Source organism: Lasioglossum baleicum, unplaced genomic scaffold (genome assembly GCF_051020765.1).
Source record: "Lasioglossum baleicum unplaced genomic scaffold, iyLasBale1 scaffold0021, whole genome shotgun sequence".
In the NCBI taxonomy this organism is placed as follows: Eukaryota; Metazoa; Arthropoda; class Insecta; order Hymenoptera; family Halictidae; genus Lasioglossum; species Lasioglossum baleicum.
The window spans coordinates 3,545,820-3,567,488 of record NW_027469081.1 but is presented as its reverse complement, the minus strand read 5'-3'; the positions used below and the strand labels follow the sequence as shown (position 1 = coordinate 3,567,488).

Below are 21,669 nucleotides of genomic sequence, written 5' to 3'. Positions count from 1 at the left end.
ATGACAATGCAATGTATCTAAACAAATTTTAGAAAAGCCTATGCGTTTAGGAGATATAAACTATTAAATTTAACCGTTACACCTCGCTTACGTCCGTTTCTGAAACGGACTAAAAAGTATAAAATAAATTTTTAAACAACACCACGTCTACAAAACGGACTAAAAAGTTTAAAATAATTTTTCTGGCTGCATACAGATTCCTAACCCCGTACAGATAGTCCTGAAAGTTTGAGATTGTGCATTTTTAATAGCTATGAAAATACTTGTAAGATTTAGAACGAAAAACGTGGTGCGCATACAATAGATAATTGATGCATGAATAGTTCACCTAAATCACTAACAATTTTATTGCACTGCAAATTATATGAACTGTTGTGCGAGTTGTCTCAACGGCAGCTACTCTCTACACTCCTTACTATGTATTATCTTGCGCCCCACGTTTTTCGTTTTAAATCTTACAAGTATTTTCATAGCTATTCAAAATTCACAATCACAAATTTTCAGGGCTATCTGTACGGGGTTAGGAATCTGTATAGGGCGGGGAAAAATGATTTTATACTTTTTAGTCCGTGTTAAAAACGTGGTATTTTTAAAAAATTTATTTTTATTGAAATAATTATTCGAAATTGCATGGCTATGAAACTGGCGTAATATTACCTCATACAATACTTAAATGTCTAGGTATTCAATATACGATTTCAATGTACGATTTCTCCTCTATTATGATCATTAAGGAAAGAAATAACATTCAATTTATTTTCTATTTTTTGCAATTGATGCAGACAAGTTTTACTCTGCATCAAGATCCGCAGTCTATTGATTACATACCGATATATTTAATAACATAAACTATCGAAACACTTGAGGCCACTATACGTCCACGGAATTGATTACAGTTTAATTCAATAAATAGCGATATTTTATCAATAAATTTTACAGCCGTATCGAGCGGCGTCTATCGGCACGGGAATCGTTCCCGAAATTCCCCGCCATATGTCCTCGACAGACAAAAAAAAAAAGAAATAGCGTTACAGGGTGACGCAGCGATTATCGAGCCGTCAAACAATATCGAATATTAATACTTCCTCCGTCGGTCGGTGCACCTCGCGGAGAAAACGGGGCTCGACGGTCGTTGGCGGAGTGTAAAGTTCCGGGGTCCCGGAAGTTCTGTTATTGACTGATAGCCTGTCAACCCGATAACTGCGTGCCGAGTAAATAATTTATCGCGACAGAGACCAAAATGGAGGAAACGAGCCGGCCTGGCCAAAGGATTTTTATCCCGGGGAATTGACGTTTCGCCGATAAAGTGATCTGCGAGCCGCCGAGCGAGCCTGCAACATCGGTCCGGGGATTCTCTACCGTTGACTCGGATATCGCGGCCTCGTTTTACGCGTGTATGTACACATCCCGACGAGCTCCCGTATACAAACCCCTTGATCCTTTTAATTATCGAATCGGTCGCGCGGTCCCGGTTACAAAAGACTATATACACCATCAACCGGTTCTCCAAAGTTAAATACCAATCTATTCGAAAAGTTTATGACATGATTTTTTTCGCTGTCATCTCGACAACCCTGCGGGAATATTTTCTGGCTAGAAATATTCTTTAGCAGTCTTTTCTCTACGAGCACGCTAAATTTCACCAGCCTGAGATAAGCCGGGCGCTTATGGCAACCTTTTCACCATGCTTCTCTCAGAAAGATGATTTTTTTCTGTAATTCAGACGAATTGCAATATTTTCTAACTTCAAAAAGTGTGCCAATACTGTCTTTCAGATTTTTTTAAGAAAGGTTGAAGGTGCTAAGTTTCGTTGACGTGATTCTTCGAACTTCTCCGAGCAGAGTAATATGCTTAACGGCTAAGTTATGCTTCCGTCTTCGAAACAGTTCGCGCCCTTTATCGGATGAACGACGTATCGCTCCTTTGCTACCGACTCGAGCAGCCGGTTTAGCGAACAAAGGGAAACGCGAGCGGGTAGATGCAAATAATATCGTCTCCCGACGACCTCGCGCTAAGCGATCCGCCTTTGTTTGTTCGCCGGAATTCGCCCGCTTTAAGAACGCGTCTGCCTCCAACTGTAATGTTTGACGATGCGGGGGAAGCAGAACAATTACGCGATATCACTGCGGGTGGAAGATTTTTCTTTCCAGGATTACCGGGATACTGCTGCTGCTGCTGCTGCGAGAGGAACGCTTCGAGATCACGATGATTAAAAAGTTTAGGGTAGCGCAACTACAGTGGTCGAAATTTCTATGAAGTCATCTTCTTTTTCATAGATATTTTAAAAATATCACCATTTTTGTTGATTTATCGTATCTGGTCTTGTGCCCTGTAGACACTCGGATAGAGGGACTGCGTACTCTAGGCCGCTATGTTTACTAATTACGTTTTTTTTAAATTTTTTCCTGTGTGGTGCAAAACACAAATGCGAAGTTTCTATAAAGTCACTTAGTGTTTCTCCGGATTCTGAGCAGAGAACTACGGGAAATTGCAAATACTTTGCAAGTATTAGTGTTATAACTCACAGAAATCCTGTTTGTTATAATTTGATTCATGTGTATTAGAATGGCGAGAGGAAAAGTGCTAACAAGTGAAGAAAAAGCATCGATCGATGCTTATAAAGATATGAGCTGCTCTAATCGCACAATTGCTAAGAAAATTAATCGGTCATATACCGTGATTAATAATTATATCAATTTACGTGAAAATTACGGAAAAAATCATCTTAAAGGTAGTAATAAAAAATAGTCAAAGAGACAACATTCAATATTAATGAGGTCTGCAGCTAAGGAAAGGAAAAATGCAGCACAATTTCGAGCTGAGTTGGAGCTCCCAGTAACAACAAGACGTGTGCAACAACTTTTAAATTCTTCTGGACAAAAATACAACGTAAACCAGGCCTTAAAGAAGCACATAAACCGGCCCGTATTGATTTCACACGGGCACAAAACACAGTGACTTTATAGAAATTTCGGCCACTGTATTAGATTTTTTCAAAGTGGTAACTCGTCTTTTGGTATTTTAAAAATCGTGTGTATTCCTGCTTTTCTGAAAATACTTTTAATGTCGTTGGAAATATTTTCGACACAAGGAAGGACTACGGTGTTTTCCCAATTAATAGGTCCCGTTTCCTTGAATCTTTCCTCTTTTCGTTTTTCGGGGACAAGAGGGTGATAGATTTCAAGTTTTCAACAATACGTTTCTTAATGATGTTTACCGTTTCGCCTCAATATATCTTTTACCAATAGTAAATCATCCGATCTAAATTCAGGATTTGCTAGTAGGATTCGCACGTTCAATCAAACTTTTAATTCGGCCCACTTTATGTTGTATTGGACGGAAACAGATTAATTAATTTAGTCGGAAATGTATGCAACCTATGTCAGAAATGCATAAAATCCGCAGTCGTACTTGTCACGATCAGAAACCATCTGCATATTTAAGATGTTCGATATAGATTCGAACGTTTTATGCAGCTCTTCTTATTTCCAGCTGTATGTCGGTTGAAGCGAACTAATAAAAATAGCGTGAGCTGGATCGTGCGCGATACCAGGACAGTTTGAGTGTTAATATTAGAGATTGTTGAGATTGCTTACCGTTTCCTTCTTCCTCCTTGCATTGCCGAGGGTCGACTCGAACCAGGACCATTGACCGAAAGGATCTTCCGTGTTATCGATCGTGCTGGCTGCCGTGCGATGCAGCATACGGTTGTCGGCTGCGTTCACCACGTTCACTACGTTCAGCCACAAATTTGTGTTCAGAAAGATGATTCGATACTTTTCCGAGCGCTGCTCTATCGTGTAATATCCGGCTGTAACAAGTGTTTGAAATCGTCGAGTGAGTTTGCCAGAAGCTTATGTTCGACTTCCCGCCTCCTATTCCGTAATTTTCTATCCTCAACAGTGCTGCCCGGTATTATTAGCTTTTTATTGGCCCGCCGGTGAAAGAACTCGGTTATTCCGCGAATAAATTTCGAATTACGAAATCCCGCCGTTCCTACGAATGCTCGCGACGATATTAACCTTCCGGCGACTGCGCTCGAACATGACATTAACATCTGTTTATACTATAAAAACCGTGCAGAGCAAGTAGCTTGTTAATTTAACACACGTTCCTGGTTAGATCATCAACATCTCATTTTTCATATTTCTTCAGTGTAAAAGCTCGTACAATTTTATACGCAGATCAAGTTTTATTACTGGACTGCGGATCTTTTAATCTAGAGACGCGGTAGCGTCTCGACGCCAAGTACATGAAAAATTACCGAACATCCTGTATCGATGTCAACTGTCGCTACCGCGTATCTTTTACTCGTAAACCAGGCATTCTAACGTAACCTGAATCTTCTTTCGTTAATATCTCATCACGCCTGCAATATTTTCTAAATTGAAAGGTATTTTTCTGAAGTAAACCGCGTATAAGCTTTCGAATAAGACCAAATTCAATAAAATCGGTCCACGTATGACAGAGATATCGTAATATCATGTCATGGATCAGTCAGAAATGGTAGGATTTTTCTTCTGATTCTTCTCCTTCGTCAAGAAATTTTCGTCAACATAATAGGTATACGCGTTACACGCACACATTCAGTCAGAAGGACTAACACACGTGTTTCATTCGTCAACTCTCGGGATCATTCGGCAGGGCTCGGGCTCGTCGTCCGTCATTGGAAGTCGAAATAGTTGCAATCGAAATAGATCTCTCATTTCATTCATAATCTGCCAAGTGTCAACTTTCATAACCTGCCAAGTGTCAATGTAATATACAATAGAATAGTGTACTAGAATGTATAAGAACTTTTATTCTTGTATAAAAAGAAGTGATCTCCCAATCAAAACTTCAAAAAAGTAAAAAAATTACGCCAAGTACATGAATTGAATTGAGCCGCTAACACGGCATAATAATTATGATCACAAAAAAAAATATGTCAAATCGAAATGAGTTGGAAGTACATAATTTATAAAGATGTAGACATTTGCCTGGATGTCCGCGGCCTGGAAGTCAAATACTTGGCGTGGCCAATAATATGAATAATTCTTATTCATCGACACCAGGCCGCGGACACCTAGGCAAATGTCTAGATCTTTATAGTTTATGTACTTGCAGCTCATTTCGATTTCACATATTTTGTTTTGTGATCATAATTATTATGCCGTGTTAGCGGCTCAATTCAATTCATGTACTTGGCGTAATTTTTTTTACTTTTTTGAAGTTTTGATTAGGGTAGATTTTAATGGGAAACTATGATATCTATTGACATCTTCATCTACTCAATTTTCCTATGAATGCATGAAGATCCGCAGTCTATCCATCAGTTTACGAATTTGTTTGGTCTTCGTAAATGTAAACGATAACAGAGGGTTATTCGGTGCCTAAAAGGGTTAGCAGGAGGAAAATTCGGAGCGACATTCGGTGCTATCGATTGGATCGCATCTCCGTATTTTCCCGCAGCCTTGTTTACCATTACAAGACACGTATCGCTCGCCGCAGCGAGGAATTTTCCTCGGGTCCGTGGAGCTAAACGCCGCGCCACGACGAACACAATCAGAGATACTGTGCGCGGAGAGAGAGAGCTGGTCTACCTACCGGTTTGAAACGTGTCCAGAGCTTCCTGCGGCAGCCATTGCTGCCAGAGCACGGCCAGCTGCGAGAAGCTTACTCCGAGGTCCTCGTGTCCGAGCGCCGGGAACACAAATTGTTCCTTAAACGTGCGGGACAACAGATCGGTCAAATTCCGCAAACACTGCAAACGCAGCTCGGCGCTCATGCCGGCGGTGCGCGTCAGCGCGTCACTGCAACAAGTAGTTACAACCTCGTTAGCACTGGTTACATACGACGAGAGCGCTGCGAGAATTACTCCGATTCGCTGGTAAACACGAGGAAACGATAGCAAGCGGAGCAGGAACGCGTCTGCACGCGTCGTCGACTTATTCGACGAGGTTCTGCGAAACGACGAGCTGCGGAAATTCATTCCTGCGGCGCGAAACTTTTGAACGTATTGGTTATATTTGTTTTTGTAACTAGACCGCGCATGTTTATGGAATTCTCAATTTTTCTAGATGGATCTTAAGAAACTGGAATAAAATACAATGTTATTTCCAGCCTTTGCAGATCTCAGCGGGACATTACATGCCGAATCGATCACTTTTTGCAGGCAGCATCGTCGATTTTGTTCTAAATGAAATATGTTGTGGTTCATGAGAAATTAGGTGGCGTTTAAGTCATCATTTTGCCGGTTTCGAATTTTTTTAGAAATGGCAGGCCTTCAAAGTTTTCAATTTTTGCCCATTTCGGCGAAAACGGGCCTCGCTTACGAATTTTTATCTCGGGAACTGTTTGTCCGATTTAGCATACATTTTTTTTTCGTTTTATTCGGGAAGGATTGGGCTATTAGAAAATAATTTTTTCAACCTCGCAAATCAACTTTATGATGTCGAAAAATGGAAACAAATTCTTTTTTCACGTTTTTTTTCGATGAGGGGCCGGAGTGATTTCAATTTTGAAAGAAATATGGTTATATTCCTTGAAGTTTCCCCTTTAAAATGAGCACTTGAAAAAGATGGTGTCATTAAAATTGGCGTCACAATGAGCTGGTAAAGGACGCCGTGTACCCCCGTTTCAAGTAGAGACAAGTCGAGCGCACGGTTATTATGGTCCGTTGTCTATACCGCTGGTCTCAAGAAGATACCAGCAGACTGTATACGACTAAACAACCCTATTTATACTTGGAGAACAATATTAGTAACCACTCTTTGCCAACAACACCTTTTTAATCATGACTTCATTTATAGATATTAGTTTGTATACGAATTTTATATATTCTACAAAACAGAGGTGTCGTTGCTCAATGGAAGCCACGAGAAGGTGGTGGTTTTCTTCCCTCGGGGAGGGATAAGGAGAGTTTATGGTAAGAAATATGGATAGGATCATTCTGTGGGGTAGACTTAAGGATTATGGAAAAAATATAAGAAAAACTATTTCATTACACTAAAAACAGAGCCATCATCATCGCACGAGCAGGTTTTGCATAACAGTTCTTTATTCGATAATGGGGTACAGTTATGAAAGCTTCTAGTGCTTCTAATTGGTAATGCTGTTGCAAAGCGAGCTTGTAAACAATCAGCATGTTTGTTATTGTAACCAAGAGTGGTTACTAATATTGTTCTCCAGGTATAAATAGGGTTATTTAGCGATATGGACAACGCGGACCATAATAGCCGTGCGCTCAACTCGTCTGTACCTGAAACGGGGGTACACGGCGTCCTTTACCAGCTCATTGTGACGCCAATTTTAATGACACCATCTTTTTCAAGGGCTCATTTTAAAGGGGAAACTTCAAGAAATATAACCATATTTTTTTCAAAATTGAAATCACTCCGGCCCCTCATCGAAAAAAACGTTAAAAAAAGAATTTGTTTCCATTTTTCGACATTATCACGTTGATTTTTGAGGTTGAAAAAATTATTTTCTAATAGCCCAATCCTTCCCGAATAAAACAAAAAGAAATGTAGCTAAATCGGGCAAACAGTTCCCGAGATAAAAATTCGTAAGCAAGGCCCGTTTTCGCCGAAATGGGCAAAAATTGAAAACTTTGAAGGCCTGCCATTTCTAAAAAAATTCGAAACCGGCAAAATGATGACTTAAACGCCACCTAATTTCTCATGAACCACAACATATTTAATTTAGAACAAAATCGACGATGCTGCCTGCAAAAAGTGATCGATTCGGCATGGAATGACCCCAACATAATAAATATTGTACTAAATTCTGTGGAATTTCATATTCCACCCTGTTGCATAAAGATTCGCAGTCTACTTATAACCACTTAGTCTTCTTCCTTTTCTTGATGTTGACTGCTTCAACGTACAGGATAAGTTCGACACGAAATAATACGTAAAACAATTAATTAGAGTTACATAAATTAATTAAGTAGTGTACCGATCTAACGAAGTACAAGAAAAAGAATTGTTTTTGCTGTGTTCCTCTGGAGTTCTCTTCTCAATAATAAGATGGAAAATTGTGTGCAGTTTCTCGAATTCTCGAAGACGATTCTCGAATTAGTTCCTGGAAAATCTTCTCTTTCCTGTTCTCATTATTTTTTTATCAATTTCAGATTTCTGTTCTTTGTTAATGATAAGATATGACGTATACGTTTTTAGCGATGATTCTCTAATTAATTTCTGGGAAATCTGTTTCACATTCTCATTATTTCCCTCGGTATCTGATTTTCGTGGCAGTTCTTGCTAGAACGCGTTCCGACGCTCTAAATTGGAAATACCGCATGATTTATGTATAGCAATTTAAAACAGGGCACCGAAAGTTTCCGGAGTCGAACGGCATGAATCGCGAAAAGTAAGTTGAGCAACCGTAGATATTGCGTTTTCTCACATGTCGCTGAAAATTAATTGGCAATGCCAGCTAAACCGAAGAACGAAGAAACTCCAAAGTTTCGGGGTTTCGAAGTTTAAACTCTGATTTATCAGAACATCATTGGAAAGATACGATGTATATCGAGCTTTCTCGATACAGTAGATCTGAAACTTGGAGGTCCGTAATCAAATTTCGTAATGAAACAACTAATTTTTCATTTGTGCCGCGCGAGTTTACAAGCCGGGCGTAATTTTTACGCTGTACGAACTTTTGTATTACAGTTCCTAATATGCAAACTCTCTGTTTAATGTTTCTCAGTGGTAAATACGTAAAACTGTGAGTAGAGAGAAACTGAGTAAAAAATTTAAATGTTTCTGGCCAGAGTAATATAAACGTTAAGAACTGCGAGCTTCGTCTGATTCGTGTACGTTTTAGTAAATTGCCGAGCGGAAAAATTTCACGATAGAATTCGAAATGAACGATTTGAACGCTTAAACTGTGAAATGTAAGGTTTGAGGAATGAAGTGGTATAAATGGGGAAAGTAAAGCCGGGAAATTGTAGGTATCGCGTGAGCACACGTGTCGCTACAGCTTACTCGGCAACCTGTAAAGTTTGAAATGTGATTTGCTGTAACGCTATTAGAAAGATAGCCGTGACTGAAGCCAAGTAAATGCTGGCTTTACCTCTTACAAATAAGTGTCGCTTATTTCTCTAAATCTGATTCGATTTTACAGTCCCATTATTCCCGGCAGTTTCCACGTATTACTTGCAGGGCGTTGCATTGCACTGGATGAAAACGGTTCAGCCCAGAAATCTTCTATTTCTATTGAACAATTCATTTTCAACACAGAAATAATCACACGAACAAACAGAAATTATTTTCATTTTCTAAAATACTTAAACATACTATTACAAATTACATGTACACTACTGTGTAAAAGAAAGACGCACCCAGTATAATTATAAAAAATTAATTAAAGCATTAGATAATCCGCAGTATCAAATATTCTCGGGAACTATTAAATTAAACAGCGGAGCCCTTTTTAAAAACTGACTGTGTTATAATTACTTGATTTTTTACGATTTTCTATTAAATTGGCCGGGTGCTTCTTTTTTTGTTCTTTTTTTCAATTATTTATTTAAGGTCGCATCAACATCTAGGTCATTAGCGACCACAAGAATTATAACATGAAATACAAATTTAGAATCATAAACTTGCACGTTAGTGTATGCTGGGTCATTCCATGCCGAATCGATCAATTTTTCCAGGCACCATCGTCGATTTTGTTCTAAATGAAATATGTTGTAGTGCATGAGAAATTAGGGGGGATTTAAGTCATCATTTTGCCGATTACCAATTGTTTTTAGAAATGGCAGGCCTTCAGTTTTCAATTTTTGCCCATTTCGGCGAGAACGGGCCTCGTTTACGAATTTTTATCTCGGGAACTGTTTGTCCGATTTAGCATACATTTTTTTTTTTTGGTTTTATTCGGGAAGGATTGGGCTATTAGAAAATAATTTTTTCAACCTCGCAAATCAACTTTATGATGTCGAAAAATGGGAATGGGCGAAAATTGAAACCGGCAAAATGATGACTTAAACCCCCCCTAATTTCTCATGAACCACAACATATTTCATTTAGAACAAAGTCGACGATGGTGCTTGCAAAAAGTGATTGATTCGATATGGAATGACCCTGCTTTGATTTCCAATGAAATTTGATCTGTTATTCAGTTTTTTATTGTACTTGGTCGAACAGTATTGAAATAGGTATGTAGAACGAATGCGGCAAAAAATAGAGGAGCTTGGCAGAAAGGGTTGAATCGGCGCGAAACACGAAACAAAATTGAAAGCTTAAGCAGTGAAAAGTTTCGGATCGAGAACCGCGAGTTACGAAATGGCGGATTTCGCGTGTAGATCCTGCGGTGCGCGTACGTTGTTCGTGCAACCGTGCAGTATCATCATTGTGCTATAAGTTGACTATGAAACACGATATTAATAGAATGAATTTGGGACACCTGAAACTTTCAGTTCCACCTGGAACGGGCTCCTTCCAAGATATCCCCTTCCCGAGCATTAACTCTAAATCGGGCATGTGGATCTCGTCAAACTTGTAAGTCGGAGGTAATTTGCCAAACAATGTCCATATTTATACTCTCATCTAGTCATAGATCCCGTTACACCGCACAAGTTAACTGCAATAATACTGAGCTCGCCTGTATTTCTATTCAATGACAGCGAATATTTGACTGAATATTTATAGCGGACGTAATTTAAACGTGCGATTCCATAAATTTTTTGCTTTGTCAGATATATTCAATAAAAAATATCTTCGTCCGATAATATTTATTCGCTTTCGAAACGGGAAAATGCTCAACAAATATATATCGGTCAAAACAAATTTATGGAAAAAGATTCGACTTTGCACGATATAAATTCAGTCATTTCGCGAAATCAAGTTGACGGGGGATTTTCGGAGAAGGTTCGACTGAATATTTCATCGGTGAGCAGAGAATGTAAATTCCGATTATGTGTTTATTCGAACGGTGAAATAGAATTTAACAGACATTTTTATGACGGTTCGGGCGCATACGGGATCAGAGGATATTATAAAAAATGAGCGAATTAACCGTGAGAATTACGTCAATCAATCTTTATTCGATTTGACGAGACAGACAGGAATCGTTGATTGTTCCGACAAATTATTCAGCGGTGTATTAGCGTTCGTAATTCAGTCGTCGATAAATTGATCGAACCCCATTAAACTAGCAATTTGCGCTGTTTAATTTATACGGGACGCGGAATCGTACCCATGGCGCGTTGCGCAAACAGAAATTCTTACGGCCCATTGGATCTTTGTTCCTCGAGTTTGCGGATTATCAATTATTCGAATAACGCATCCCGCGTTAAGGACCGATCAGTTTCGTTTTTGATTTATCATTCAATTCACTGATTGCGTCGCGAGCCCGCGCGTGATTACTCGTTGATTAGAATTTCGTAAAGTAGCGTGTAAATCAGAATCTCGCCGTTTTACTTTTACAGCCGCCGACGCGGTCGTAAATTGAACGCGACAATTCAACAGCGCACCGAATCAGTTTAATCGAATTCCGGTATACCGATTTAGAGATATTCAAATAAAATTTGACAGAAAATTAGCCGTGCTATTAACAAATGCAAATGGCCCGCTGTGCTGATTGTTCGCCAATTTACAGTCTGTCTCGTTTCAATAAATCAACGTAATTATCCCCCGAGCTATTCGTTATTTAAACAGTTGAGTTTCGATAGAAAAATCATTTCTTTAGGGACACCGATACGTTTAGTATTTTTTAATTGATATTATACCATAAGTTCAATATGCATTTAAAGTCTGTCCAAATTTTTGGCCATTTTTCGAATAATACACTCCTGAAAAGAATTAAGGGATCACTCGTGCGAACCCGAAAAATTGGTCCCACTTTACGTGATCATAACTCCGTCAAAAATTGCAGTATCGATATCGTTAAACAATGGTGTGAAAGCCTGAAACCTCTAGTTTCAGATGCTCTGCTTCAAAGTGTTGCTATGTTGGTTTTTTACAAAGTTATAGCGAGATGAAGACAACATTGACGGTTAACAAAAATTTTGTGCCACTTCGGAACATCGCACGGGGAACAACAAATTTTTTTGATAAATCGCGTTAATATCATTTGGAAGGGCTATCTTTCCTGTGTAAATTGTATGGTTGTTGAATATTGTGCGATTTTTTTTATTCGAGTTATTCAACATTGAAGTAAATATGGGCTTTTAAACTTTAACTGGCTCCAGAAAGCGAAAAAATTATCGTAGAATCTTGTGCAACAAAGCAATGGAAAGAGCGTTTCTTTCTCTTCGAGGCACTCCTTTTGTTTTTTCAATTTCATTAACATTTCGATATACCAGGTGTTCCTGAAAATATACTTAAAAAATGCACAATTTCCATTTTTCCTTTAACTGGCTGTATCTCGGCGTGAAATGATCGTAATACCATGATCCGAACATCAGATTGAAGCAGAGATTCTGCCGATTCGATTGAGTACCCCATGAACTCGCTGCGGCACTTTTTTACCTATGGCAGTAGTGTTTGAAGTTAGTGCTGAGCAGAAATTAGCGCGCCATGTACAGTCAAAATCAAAGAACTTTCGATAGAAATAAGGTAGAGCGATGAAATTTTTTTAAAATTAAAGCTGAAACTTTGCAGAATATGAGAAAAATAGGGAAATTATGGTACGAACGTTTTTTAACGTTGAGAAAATTCGTTAAACATGTAGAATTTCAAGAAAATGTGGTTTCTCCAGTACCACGCGCGGAAAATTTTTTTTTTAACGTGCTATACATCATTTCTCGTAGATTTTTTCACGCTGATTTCAAATCTGGTCTCAAAATTTGTCTATGACCTCAGAATTTTGCAAGAAATCGATTTTTAACGCGATTTATAAAAAAAATTTGTTGCTCCCCGTGTGATGTTCCGAAGTTGCACAAAATTTTTGTTAACCGTGAATTCATCTCGCTATAACTTTGTAAAAAACCAACATAGCAACAATTTGAAACAGAGCATCTGAAACTAGTGGTTTCAGGCTTTCAAACCATTGTTTAACGATATCGATACGGCAATTTTTGACGGAGTTATGATCACGTAAAGTGGGACCAATTTTTCGGGTTCGCACGAGTGATCCCTTAATTCTTTTGAGGAGTGTATATACCGAAAGAGATAAATTTGGCAAATAATTCCTCAGGGAAGTATCTTTACAATCTTAATAATCGCAAATTAAAAATGTATAATATTCAAATGTTCTCGGCGCAACGGTTCGATCAGTTTATAGGAAAAAAGCACAAAATTTGCACGTTAGTTTTACATTGGTTTTACATTGCGAAAATATATTTTTCAGACGCAGTTTTTCTACTTTCTTGAAAATGATCTGAAACTAGAGGTTTCAGGCTTTCAAACCATTGTTTAACGATATCGATACGGCAATTTTTGACGGAGTTATGATCACGTAAAGTGGGACCAATTTTTCGGGTTCGCACGAGTGATCCCTTAATTCTTTTGAGGAGTGTATATACCGAAAGAGATAAATTTGGCAAATAATTCCTCAGGGAAGTATCTTTACAATCTTAATAATCGCAAATTAAAAATGTATAATATTCAAATGTTCTCGGCGCAACGGTTCGATCAGTTTATAGGAAAAAAGCAAAATTTGCACGTTAGTTTTACATTGGTTTTACATTGTGAAAATATATTTTTCAGACGCAGTTTTTCTACTTTCTTGAAAATGATCTGAAACTAAAGGTTTCAGGCTTTCAAACCATTGTTTAACGATATCGATACGGCAATTTTTGACGGAGTTATGATCACGTAAAGTGGGACCAATTTTTCGGGTTCGCACGAGTGATCCCTTAATTCTTTTGAGGAGTGTATATACCGAAAGAGATAAATTTGGCAAATAATTCCTCAGGGAAGTATCTTTACAATCTTAATAATCGCAAATTAAAAATGTATAATATTCAAATGTTCTCGGCGCAACGGTTCGATCAGTTTATAGGAAAAAAGCAAAATTTGCACGTTAGTTTTACATTGGTTTTACATTGCGAAAATATATTTTTCAGACGCAGTTTTTCTACTTTCTTGAAAATGATCTGAATGAAGATCGAAACGTTGAAAGTTCCAAACTAACGTGCAAATCTTGCTTTTTTCCTATAAACTGATCGAACCGTTGCGCCGAGAACATTTGAATATTATACATTTCATTATCTTGCGATCGATATTTCAAACAACATTTGCAAATTAAAAATATGAGAACCCGTCATTAGTGTTAAAGTTCAATTTTGTTCTCCATTTAGAACATTCGTGCCGGACTCTTCGGGAGTCTAATGTCTATTAAAGCGAGTACAATATTTCAAAATAGTAATAATAAGATAGAACGACGTCTGATCAGATAAGTAGAGTAGGATAGCTATGGTCAGACGTCGGGAATAGGGACCACTTACGGTCAACAAGTAAAATAGGGGTGATCTACGGTCAAACAAGTAGAATAGAGGTGGCCTGTGATCAGACAAGTGAAACAGGCGTGGTCTACGGCCAAACAGTAGAATAGGGACGACCCGCAATCAGAGAAGTGGAATGAAGACGGACATGGTCAGACAAATAGAATACAGACGGCCTGCAATCAAACAAGTGAAATAGGAACAACTTGTCCGACTAGCCACGGTAAACGATCTTAAACTACTCCAGAGACAACATTATGTAGTTCACCACTGAATTTGTTCGCGACACGAGAAACTGATTAAACAAAACAACAATATGTACTTCCATTTTAAAATAGTGAGATCTCATGAAAAAAGAAGATATAGGAATCACTTTATTGAATAACAAATACTTTAGAATGTATTTGATTGTGAAACGTGTCATCCTAAAAATATTTCAACGATTTACCTATCATCTCATAAATATCGTAGCTTAAATATTATCAAGTTAACATACACTTTCAGAATTGTATGTTTCCAAATGACCTATATACTTACAGGTTTTGACATTTCAAAATATATGTCACAAACGTCAATCTCAAATGTCATGTTGAAAGTAAAGCCAACCTCTTTCGGAATGGAGCGAATGCAATAAGTAATTTAAAACTGTTCAGCAATGCATGGAAACGTTTTCTTATGATAGAAGCTTCCCTCTTCAATTAGTCACGCACAGAGATATATTAAATATGTATATGCATCTGTTCGTAATGAAACATTGTACGTACGGTGACTCCGTTGTCTGGCAAATCAAATAAACCGATCGTAAATAGTATTACAATAACATTTCTCGATATTCGCTCGCTTTATTAAACTTGCATTTGATTTTAATGCCGTTTTCGAGCATCGGCCGGCTGGAGTTATTGAACGAAGAATGAACAATGCACGAAATCATATATGCAAATTTTTTATCATCGAAAATAAAAGCCTTTATGCCGGCGAAATATACAACTCATGTCCGAGATGCCGGAATGCGATAGAACAGGCCTGTGCATGCACGCGCTGATGAGATATTGTTTGCGCAAACATAATACGAGTCACGATCGAACGCACGAACCAAAGTAACTCTACACCTTTCGACCGGAGAGTGGAGTCCATTAAAAAATATTCAGAAACGAATTTTCCATCGACACGAAAAATTTCCAACACGGGAGCGAACGTTCTTCTCGATTCTCAATTAGTGTGCGCGATTGTAATTCGAATTGAAAGCGAATCTTCTGATCAAGTCGCGTGCCACTAAACAAGAAAAAGAAAAATTAGTTTTAGAGATAGGTTGGAGGGGAAAGTTCTGTCGTATTTGAAAGAAAACAAGCAAAAATTACTTGCTTGTATTGAAATACGACAGAACGTTCGAACCCAATAATTTCGACCCTGTAAATTTGTCTCCACGCTGAATTAAGGTACTTTCATTGATACATCTCTGTCGAACAACCATAATCGATTTCAGAGAAGGGAACAACACTGCGTCGTATATCAAAGTCAAGGAAGAATCAACCTCCACCGTTGCATCGCACAGAGGGGGAATTTTGCCTGAAAAAGTGGAAAAAACTATTGTAGCGTTATTTATAGGCTCAAGGTTATAATATTATATATCGTTGGATTCGCCTTAAGATCAGCTACAACATTATGAAATCCAAAATACACATTTTGGTGTTTGAAAAATCAAATTTACCTCAATTTTTTAACTTTTATATATCGAAAGTAGACGACTGAATACTGTTCCCCTTTTGTTCGAAACATTTTTTCTCAGATTATCAAAAACCCCTGAGAAAGCGAGGCGATAGTGGAATATTTGCACTATTATAACTTTAAAAGTATTTAAGAAAAAAATATTTTATTATAGCGTTTTGGAAAGCTCTGAAAACAAGCTACAAGAATATGCAATAAAAAATAGGGTTTTCTGTTTAAGAAATTGAAGATGACCTTCGCGTGATTTTCAAACGACTATTCAAGGTCAAATCAATGACGCCATTTTATGGCCCCCTCGGAACCATACAACTTTTGTCAGAAACATTTTTTAACCAAAATGCTTAATTTCGAAGATATACGTCTGTTTCACTTTGAATGACTCGCCCGGTATATTATAAGAACATTTTAAAATTATTACCATTAATTTTCATCCGAAAACACAACAGAAATTTCTACCTCGGATGATATTTCTTCATCATTTGAGGCCAAGCGTAACCGAACATACAGGCGTACGCGAAACGCTGCTAAACGCTTAATACTAAATTAGCTGTAAAATTTGAATCCGGACATATCCGGAATCAAACTTTGTTGGCTTATAATCACAAATCTTTACCGAATGTAATGACACCAAAAAGAGCACTCAATATCGCTTTATACTATAACAAAATTGTCAATAAAGTTTTGTAATTTTTAAAAAGCTTACAGAATGATTGGTAATATTCAAATATTAATAACCATACTAATTTAGATGATAACAAAATAAAATCTATGCGAAAGTGCTCTGTATACCTACCTGAACAGCTTTTGTAATACAAAAATTTACAGAATTTTCCTTCAAACACTTGAAAATCGCCAATGAACAGACGCTGTCTTAGAGACTATTTAAGAACGCCAAGCGCGCCTTAAAATCTCTCGACTTTCGATGAAGTTTACTACTTCACGGGTGTACAAATAGAAAAAATAATATTGCAGCCTTATTCTTCAGACCTTTAACTACAACGAACAACAAAAATTTTATGCCATACGCAAAAATTTAGAAATCGAATTTTATTCCACTTTTTCGGGCCAAATACCCCACCGTCGCATCGCCCAAAAATACCAGAAATCACGATCGGTTAAGGAATCGAAGCACTTCCGGCGAGGCTATGTTCTATTTAAAAAGAAAATACATTATTCATTAATGTCAATAATTCCAGCTGGGGAGTCAAGGTTTGCCTGGCGGCGCCATTAAAGTAATTCCATCGGTACACTCTCATTGATTAGATTCGAGCGTCCTAATGAGGCAAACTCTTCCGGTTGAAACAATCTATCGATCTGGAATGCATCTTGAAAGGGTCCGCCGATTCGATATAACTCGGCGTCGTTCGGGTCCGCGCCGCTCTCCCGGCCCCGATAATCTCCATAAGATCCGGTTAGTTGAATTTCCTACGCCGCGATTACCATCCAATTAATGTCTGGCAAACATAATTCCTCGGTAGATTCTTATCCGGCCGGTGGTGCGGCGCGGTGGTAAAGCGATTAATCGAGCGTGGGCGTCGTAGGCGGCCCGGGGCGATCGACTCTTCCCTCTCTCTCTCTCTTCCGTCTGTCTATCTGTCTGTCTATGCACCAGCAAGAGAACCTACCCTGTCCAGAGGACAAATTCGATTCCTTCGCCGCGCTCCGATCTCATTGCCCTCGCCGCTGATTCGATCAAGGGCCACGGTGAATCGCAGTTATAGTCGCCGAACTCCCCTGCCAGCTTTCTGTCGAGCCGTATCCGACCGCTGTCGCCGGTGTTTCTCGTGTCCCAGCACACTGAAAATACGGGTAAACGAGGGTTACATTGACACCGACGACACCCGGCTCCAACCGACACCGTTCCGAACCGACAAGAATTCATCGGAACCAGATTTGATGGCAACGGCCATCAGCTGTGCCGTTTTAGCCGCTTGCTCACTCACTAGCCTACCGTAACGAGCTTTACTGGATTCGACTCTGTCATGCAGTTCACGGAATCGTAGAACACCGAATCGCGCCGCCGAAACAAACTCTCCAAACTGTATCAATCACGAATATTTACCGAAAAAACATCAAAGTTCATTTTATTCATTGATACCGGAAAATAAAAACTTTCCTGGCTCGGGTGAAATAAATATTGAATTTCCTGTTGAGTATGTTTAATACAGTCGGTGTACAAAGTATTCGTACACATTGAAAAAACGAATTACTTTTGCAAAATTGGACCCAACAGCTTGAGTTTTTTTTCAGACGTTAGAAGGATTTGTTTACTAGCAAATGTGTAAATAAATTTTTTAAATGTTAATGGTCGACGTTGCAATGAGCTACAAACGTTTAAAGATGGTAAAACTTACAGATTTTCAAGATTTTCGGCAATGAATCGTGAAAATTTGCAATTTTTATCATTTTTAAACGTTTGTAGCTCATTGCAACGTCGACCGATTTTGACGAAATTTTCAGAATATGTTTAATTGAAACAGATCTACGAAACGTATTTTTTAAATTTTCAATATAGGCCCACAAAAAAGAGTTAAAAACTCAACTTCTAGTATTTTTTCAACAATACCGATCAATTGCAATTTTTGAAAAAATTTCTTTTCACATCCTTTAGTAAACTAATTGCTCTAACTTCCCAAGAAAGTTCAAATCGTATAGTACAATATTAAAAAAGTTATCGCCTTCTTCAGAGCGGTCTTAAACTTTTGTCCGCTACTGTATATAACTTACTTCGATTTACAAAATACACATTTTAAATTTTCATTACGGGCACAGACAAAAATTTAAAAATTGTGGTCTTCACTGTTCCCTTCGTAATTGCGACCAATAATAATTACAAAAAAAATTATTTACACATTAGCTAGTAAACTAACCCTTGTAACGTCTCAAAAAAAAACTCAAGCTGCTGACAAGTAACACTACCCAACTGATACTCACTGGTTTGAATGAAATTTAACGTACTTATTAAACCTCGAAAAATATTATATTAAATATGTGTTTTTTTTGTTTCGGCTAAATACGCTTTTTAGGGGTAGAAAGCACCCCTCAACCTCTGGAGATGGAAACGTTTGTGGCTAATTACTTCTTAAAGCATACAGTTTCTGAAAAAAGTGCTGCATCCAAAGTTGTACAGTTCAGAGCGATGCACCTGATGGTGTCCTTGAAATCGACATTGAGGTTGATTTTCAAAGTCAATTAAATTTGGTAATAATAAGCCCTTTGATAAACATGAAATGATTGTCAGATGACCTTTTCAATATAATATTTTTCGGTGTTTAATAAGTACGTTAAATTTCATTCAAATCAGTGAGTATCAGTTAGTTAGTGTTACTTGTGAGTTCAATTTTGAAAAATTTATTCGTTTCTAAAAGGTGTACGAATACTTTGTACACCGACCGTAGGTTGAAAATTGAAATTCTTCAAATTTGTCTACCGTCAGAAATCGGACCTACCCATTGTTATTGATACATCCATCAAATCCGCAGAGTACTACCCTATAACTCTATCTGTTCCATTATAATGCTTGTTTCATATTCGACTGATACCAGAGTTTTCGAGGATTAGGATGAATAGCAGAGTTAGAGAAATACTTTTCGAATTCGTAGTATTCGAGGAATTCCGCACTTCAGGCGTACCCAGGAGCGTCGTTCAGCGTCGGTTCCAGCGAATTCTTGTCCGTGAAGCGAGCCTCAGCGAAACCGTTGTCGGCGATTTCAATGTAGCCCGAGTAAACGGCCGGTCTTAGCCGGATTGAACGGGCACACGTGAACGGGCCGAAGCATAGGGTTTGACGGAGTGGTTGGGCATAGAGGATTGAACAAAAGAAAAGCCGTGCGTCGCGGAGGGAAACGTCGCAAGGATGTGGGAGCTAGTGACCTTTGAAGAAGGGAAAAGCATACCGGTCGGTCACGTACAGCCTCGCTAACGTCCAAATGACACGGAGTGAGGAGGTCGAAAGGAGAGGAGAGAGGGTTATGTGTGGTTGTTGGGGTCCGCCCGGTATGGGACGCAATTTGAGGCAACGCTATTTCATGCAAACCTCGTGCCAGCTAGACACGCCAGGTACTTTAAAACGATCGGTAAATACCGACGGGAACGAGCAGAGGATATAGGCTCGATGCAGGGAACACCAGAGGCCGAATATAAAAGAGGTTTGGGAGGGGGGCTATTGCTGTTGCTAGTCTCTCTGTGAACGTTTTAGAGGGCGGGGGGCTAGGTGGATGCGTGCATGCTTTAGAGAGGACCGCTGTCGTACAGCAAGGGAACTACTTACTGCTAGCTGCGTTTCCCTGGGTGGAATACCTCGGATCATAGTGGATGTCGGTGATGTGCCAGAAATACCCTGCAACCAGAGAGAGAAACGAGGTCGTGCGCCTTCCGCGTTTCGTATCGTTTCGTTTCGTTTCGGGCTTTTATTTGCATCCCGTCGCGCCGCATTTGCATTCTACGTTTCTTTCCTACCCGGTTGCCCTGTAAACTGATGTAACGTCGCCCTCCGGATGGACGAAGCCGCCGGTGACGACGCTGGTACGCCATACAGGGAAAACGGCTCTACACTCCCAGTCAAAAAGGTAGCTCGTGTCCTCGACACTTGGTTCGCGGGCCAGTGGCGGATCGAGTCAAGTGGAGGTCCCAAGCAGTCGAAATCTTGGGAGCCTCAAGCTCAAGTTTGAAATAGAAGTTGCAAGAAAACTCTCATAAACTTATCAACAAAAAAGAACAGTAAAAAGAATGAATTAGTCCGAATTATATTTGGTCAGCTTACCGTTAAACCCGCCACTGTCGCAGACCACTAAAAGAACCAAATTTTTACCCGTTCTTTTTATAGTACGAGGTACCCACAAAGGAATTTAAATTTGTTGCAATTGTAAATTAAACATATCAATCTAGTGTCCGTTTCTCGGTGATCATTAGACTGCCGCGTGTTTGTGGAATTTTCAATTTATTGTGGACAAAAAATTTCAGAGAGTATACTAAAATTATAGCACAAAGATGCGCAGTCTAGTGATCATTAAAAATGGGTTGATTAGAAACTATAAATTATTCCTGAACATTCAATTCTTTACTGTCCAAGTGCGTTACCTTGCGATCATCAGTCGCTGCAGATGTAAGATCGCGCGTTGTCACTGAGGGATTAAAGACGTGCTATAATTTTGAGCGGGAGTGTATGCGAGAGAACAGACTTTGTGCAATCACGGAGCGAAACGCGGCCCCGTGTGTCCCGTGGAAAAGGATGCGAGAGAGACACGGGCAAAGTGAACCGATCCCCCTTGGAAGTGGAAATTTCCGGGAGACCGAGTTGAAATTGAAATGTATTCGATTTCTTGATGTAGCCTGGATTGTTTTAAATTAACCGGAGAGGGAGGGCGGTCCGTTTGGGAGGCGAACGGACGGCTGAACAAGGCGGGGGCCACTTTGCAAGGTAATTAGAACGGAGATCGATCCGATACGGAGGTTAAATTTATCAAAACAAATGGAAACCGTAACGGAATACGAATGCGATTGGTACACGCGACCCTTGATTGTTTTATTCGGCCGGATTCTTCTTTATTAACCTGTTAACTAGAACGGTGCTG

General features: G+C 39.0%; 1 protein-coding gene across 2 annotated transcripts in view; it reads right to left on the bottom strand.

Annotated features, from left to right (window-relative positions):
* LOC143219282 (cyclic GMP-AMP phosphodiesterase SMPDL3A) overlaps window positions 1-21,669 on the bottom strand; it is a 107,515-nt gene that overhangs the window by 28,658 nt on the left and 57,188 nt on the right. For both annotated transcript variants that reach the window (XM_076445295.1, XM_076445296.1), the window contains 4 exons: window positions 20,367-20,435; window positions 17,722-17,893; window positions 5,587-5,792; window positions 3,597-3,811 (listed from right to left, as the gene is read on the bottom strand). In XM_076445295.1, coding sequence (XP_076301410.1) covers window positions 3,597-3,811; window positions 5,587-5,792; window positions 17,722-17,893; window positions 20,367-20,435 — 662 coding nt within the window. The remainder of the gene's footprint in view (window positions 1-3,596; window positions 3,812-5,586; window positions 5,793-17,721; window positions 17,894-20,366; window positions 20,436-21,669) is intronic.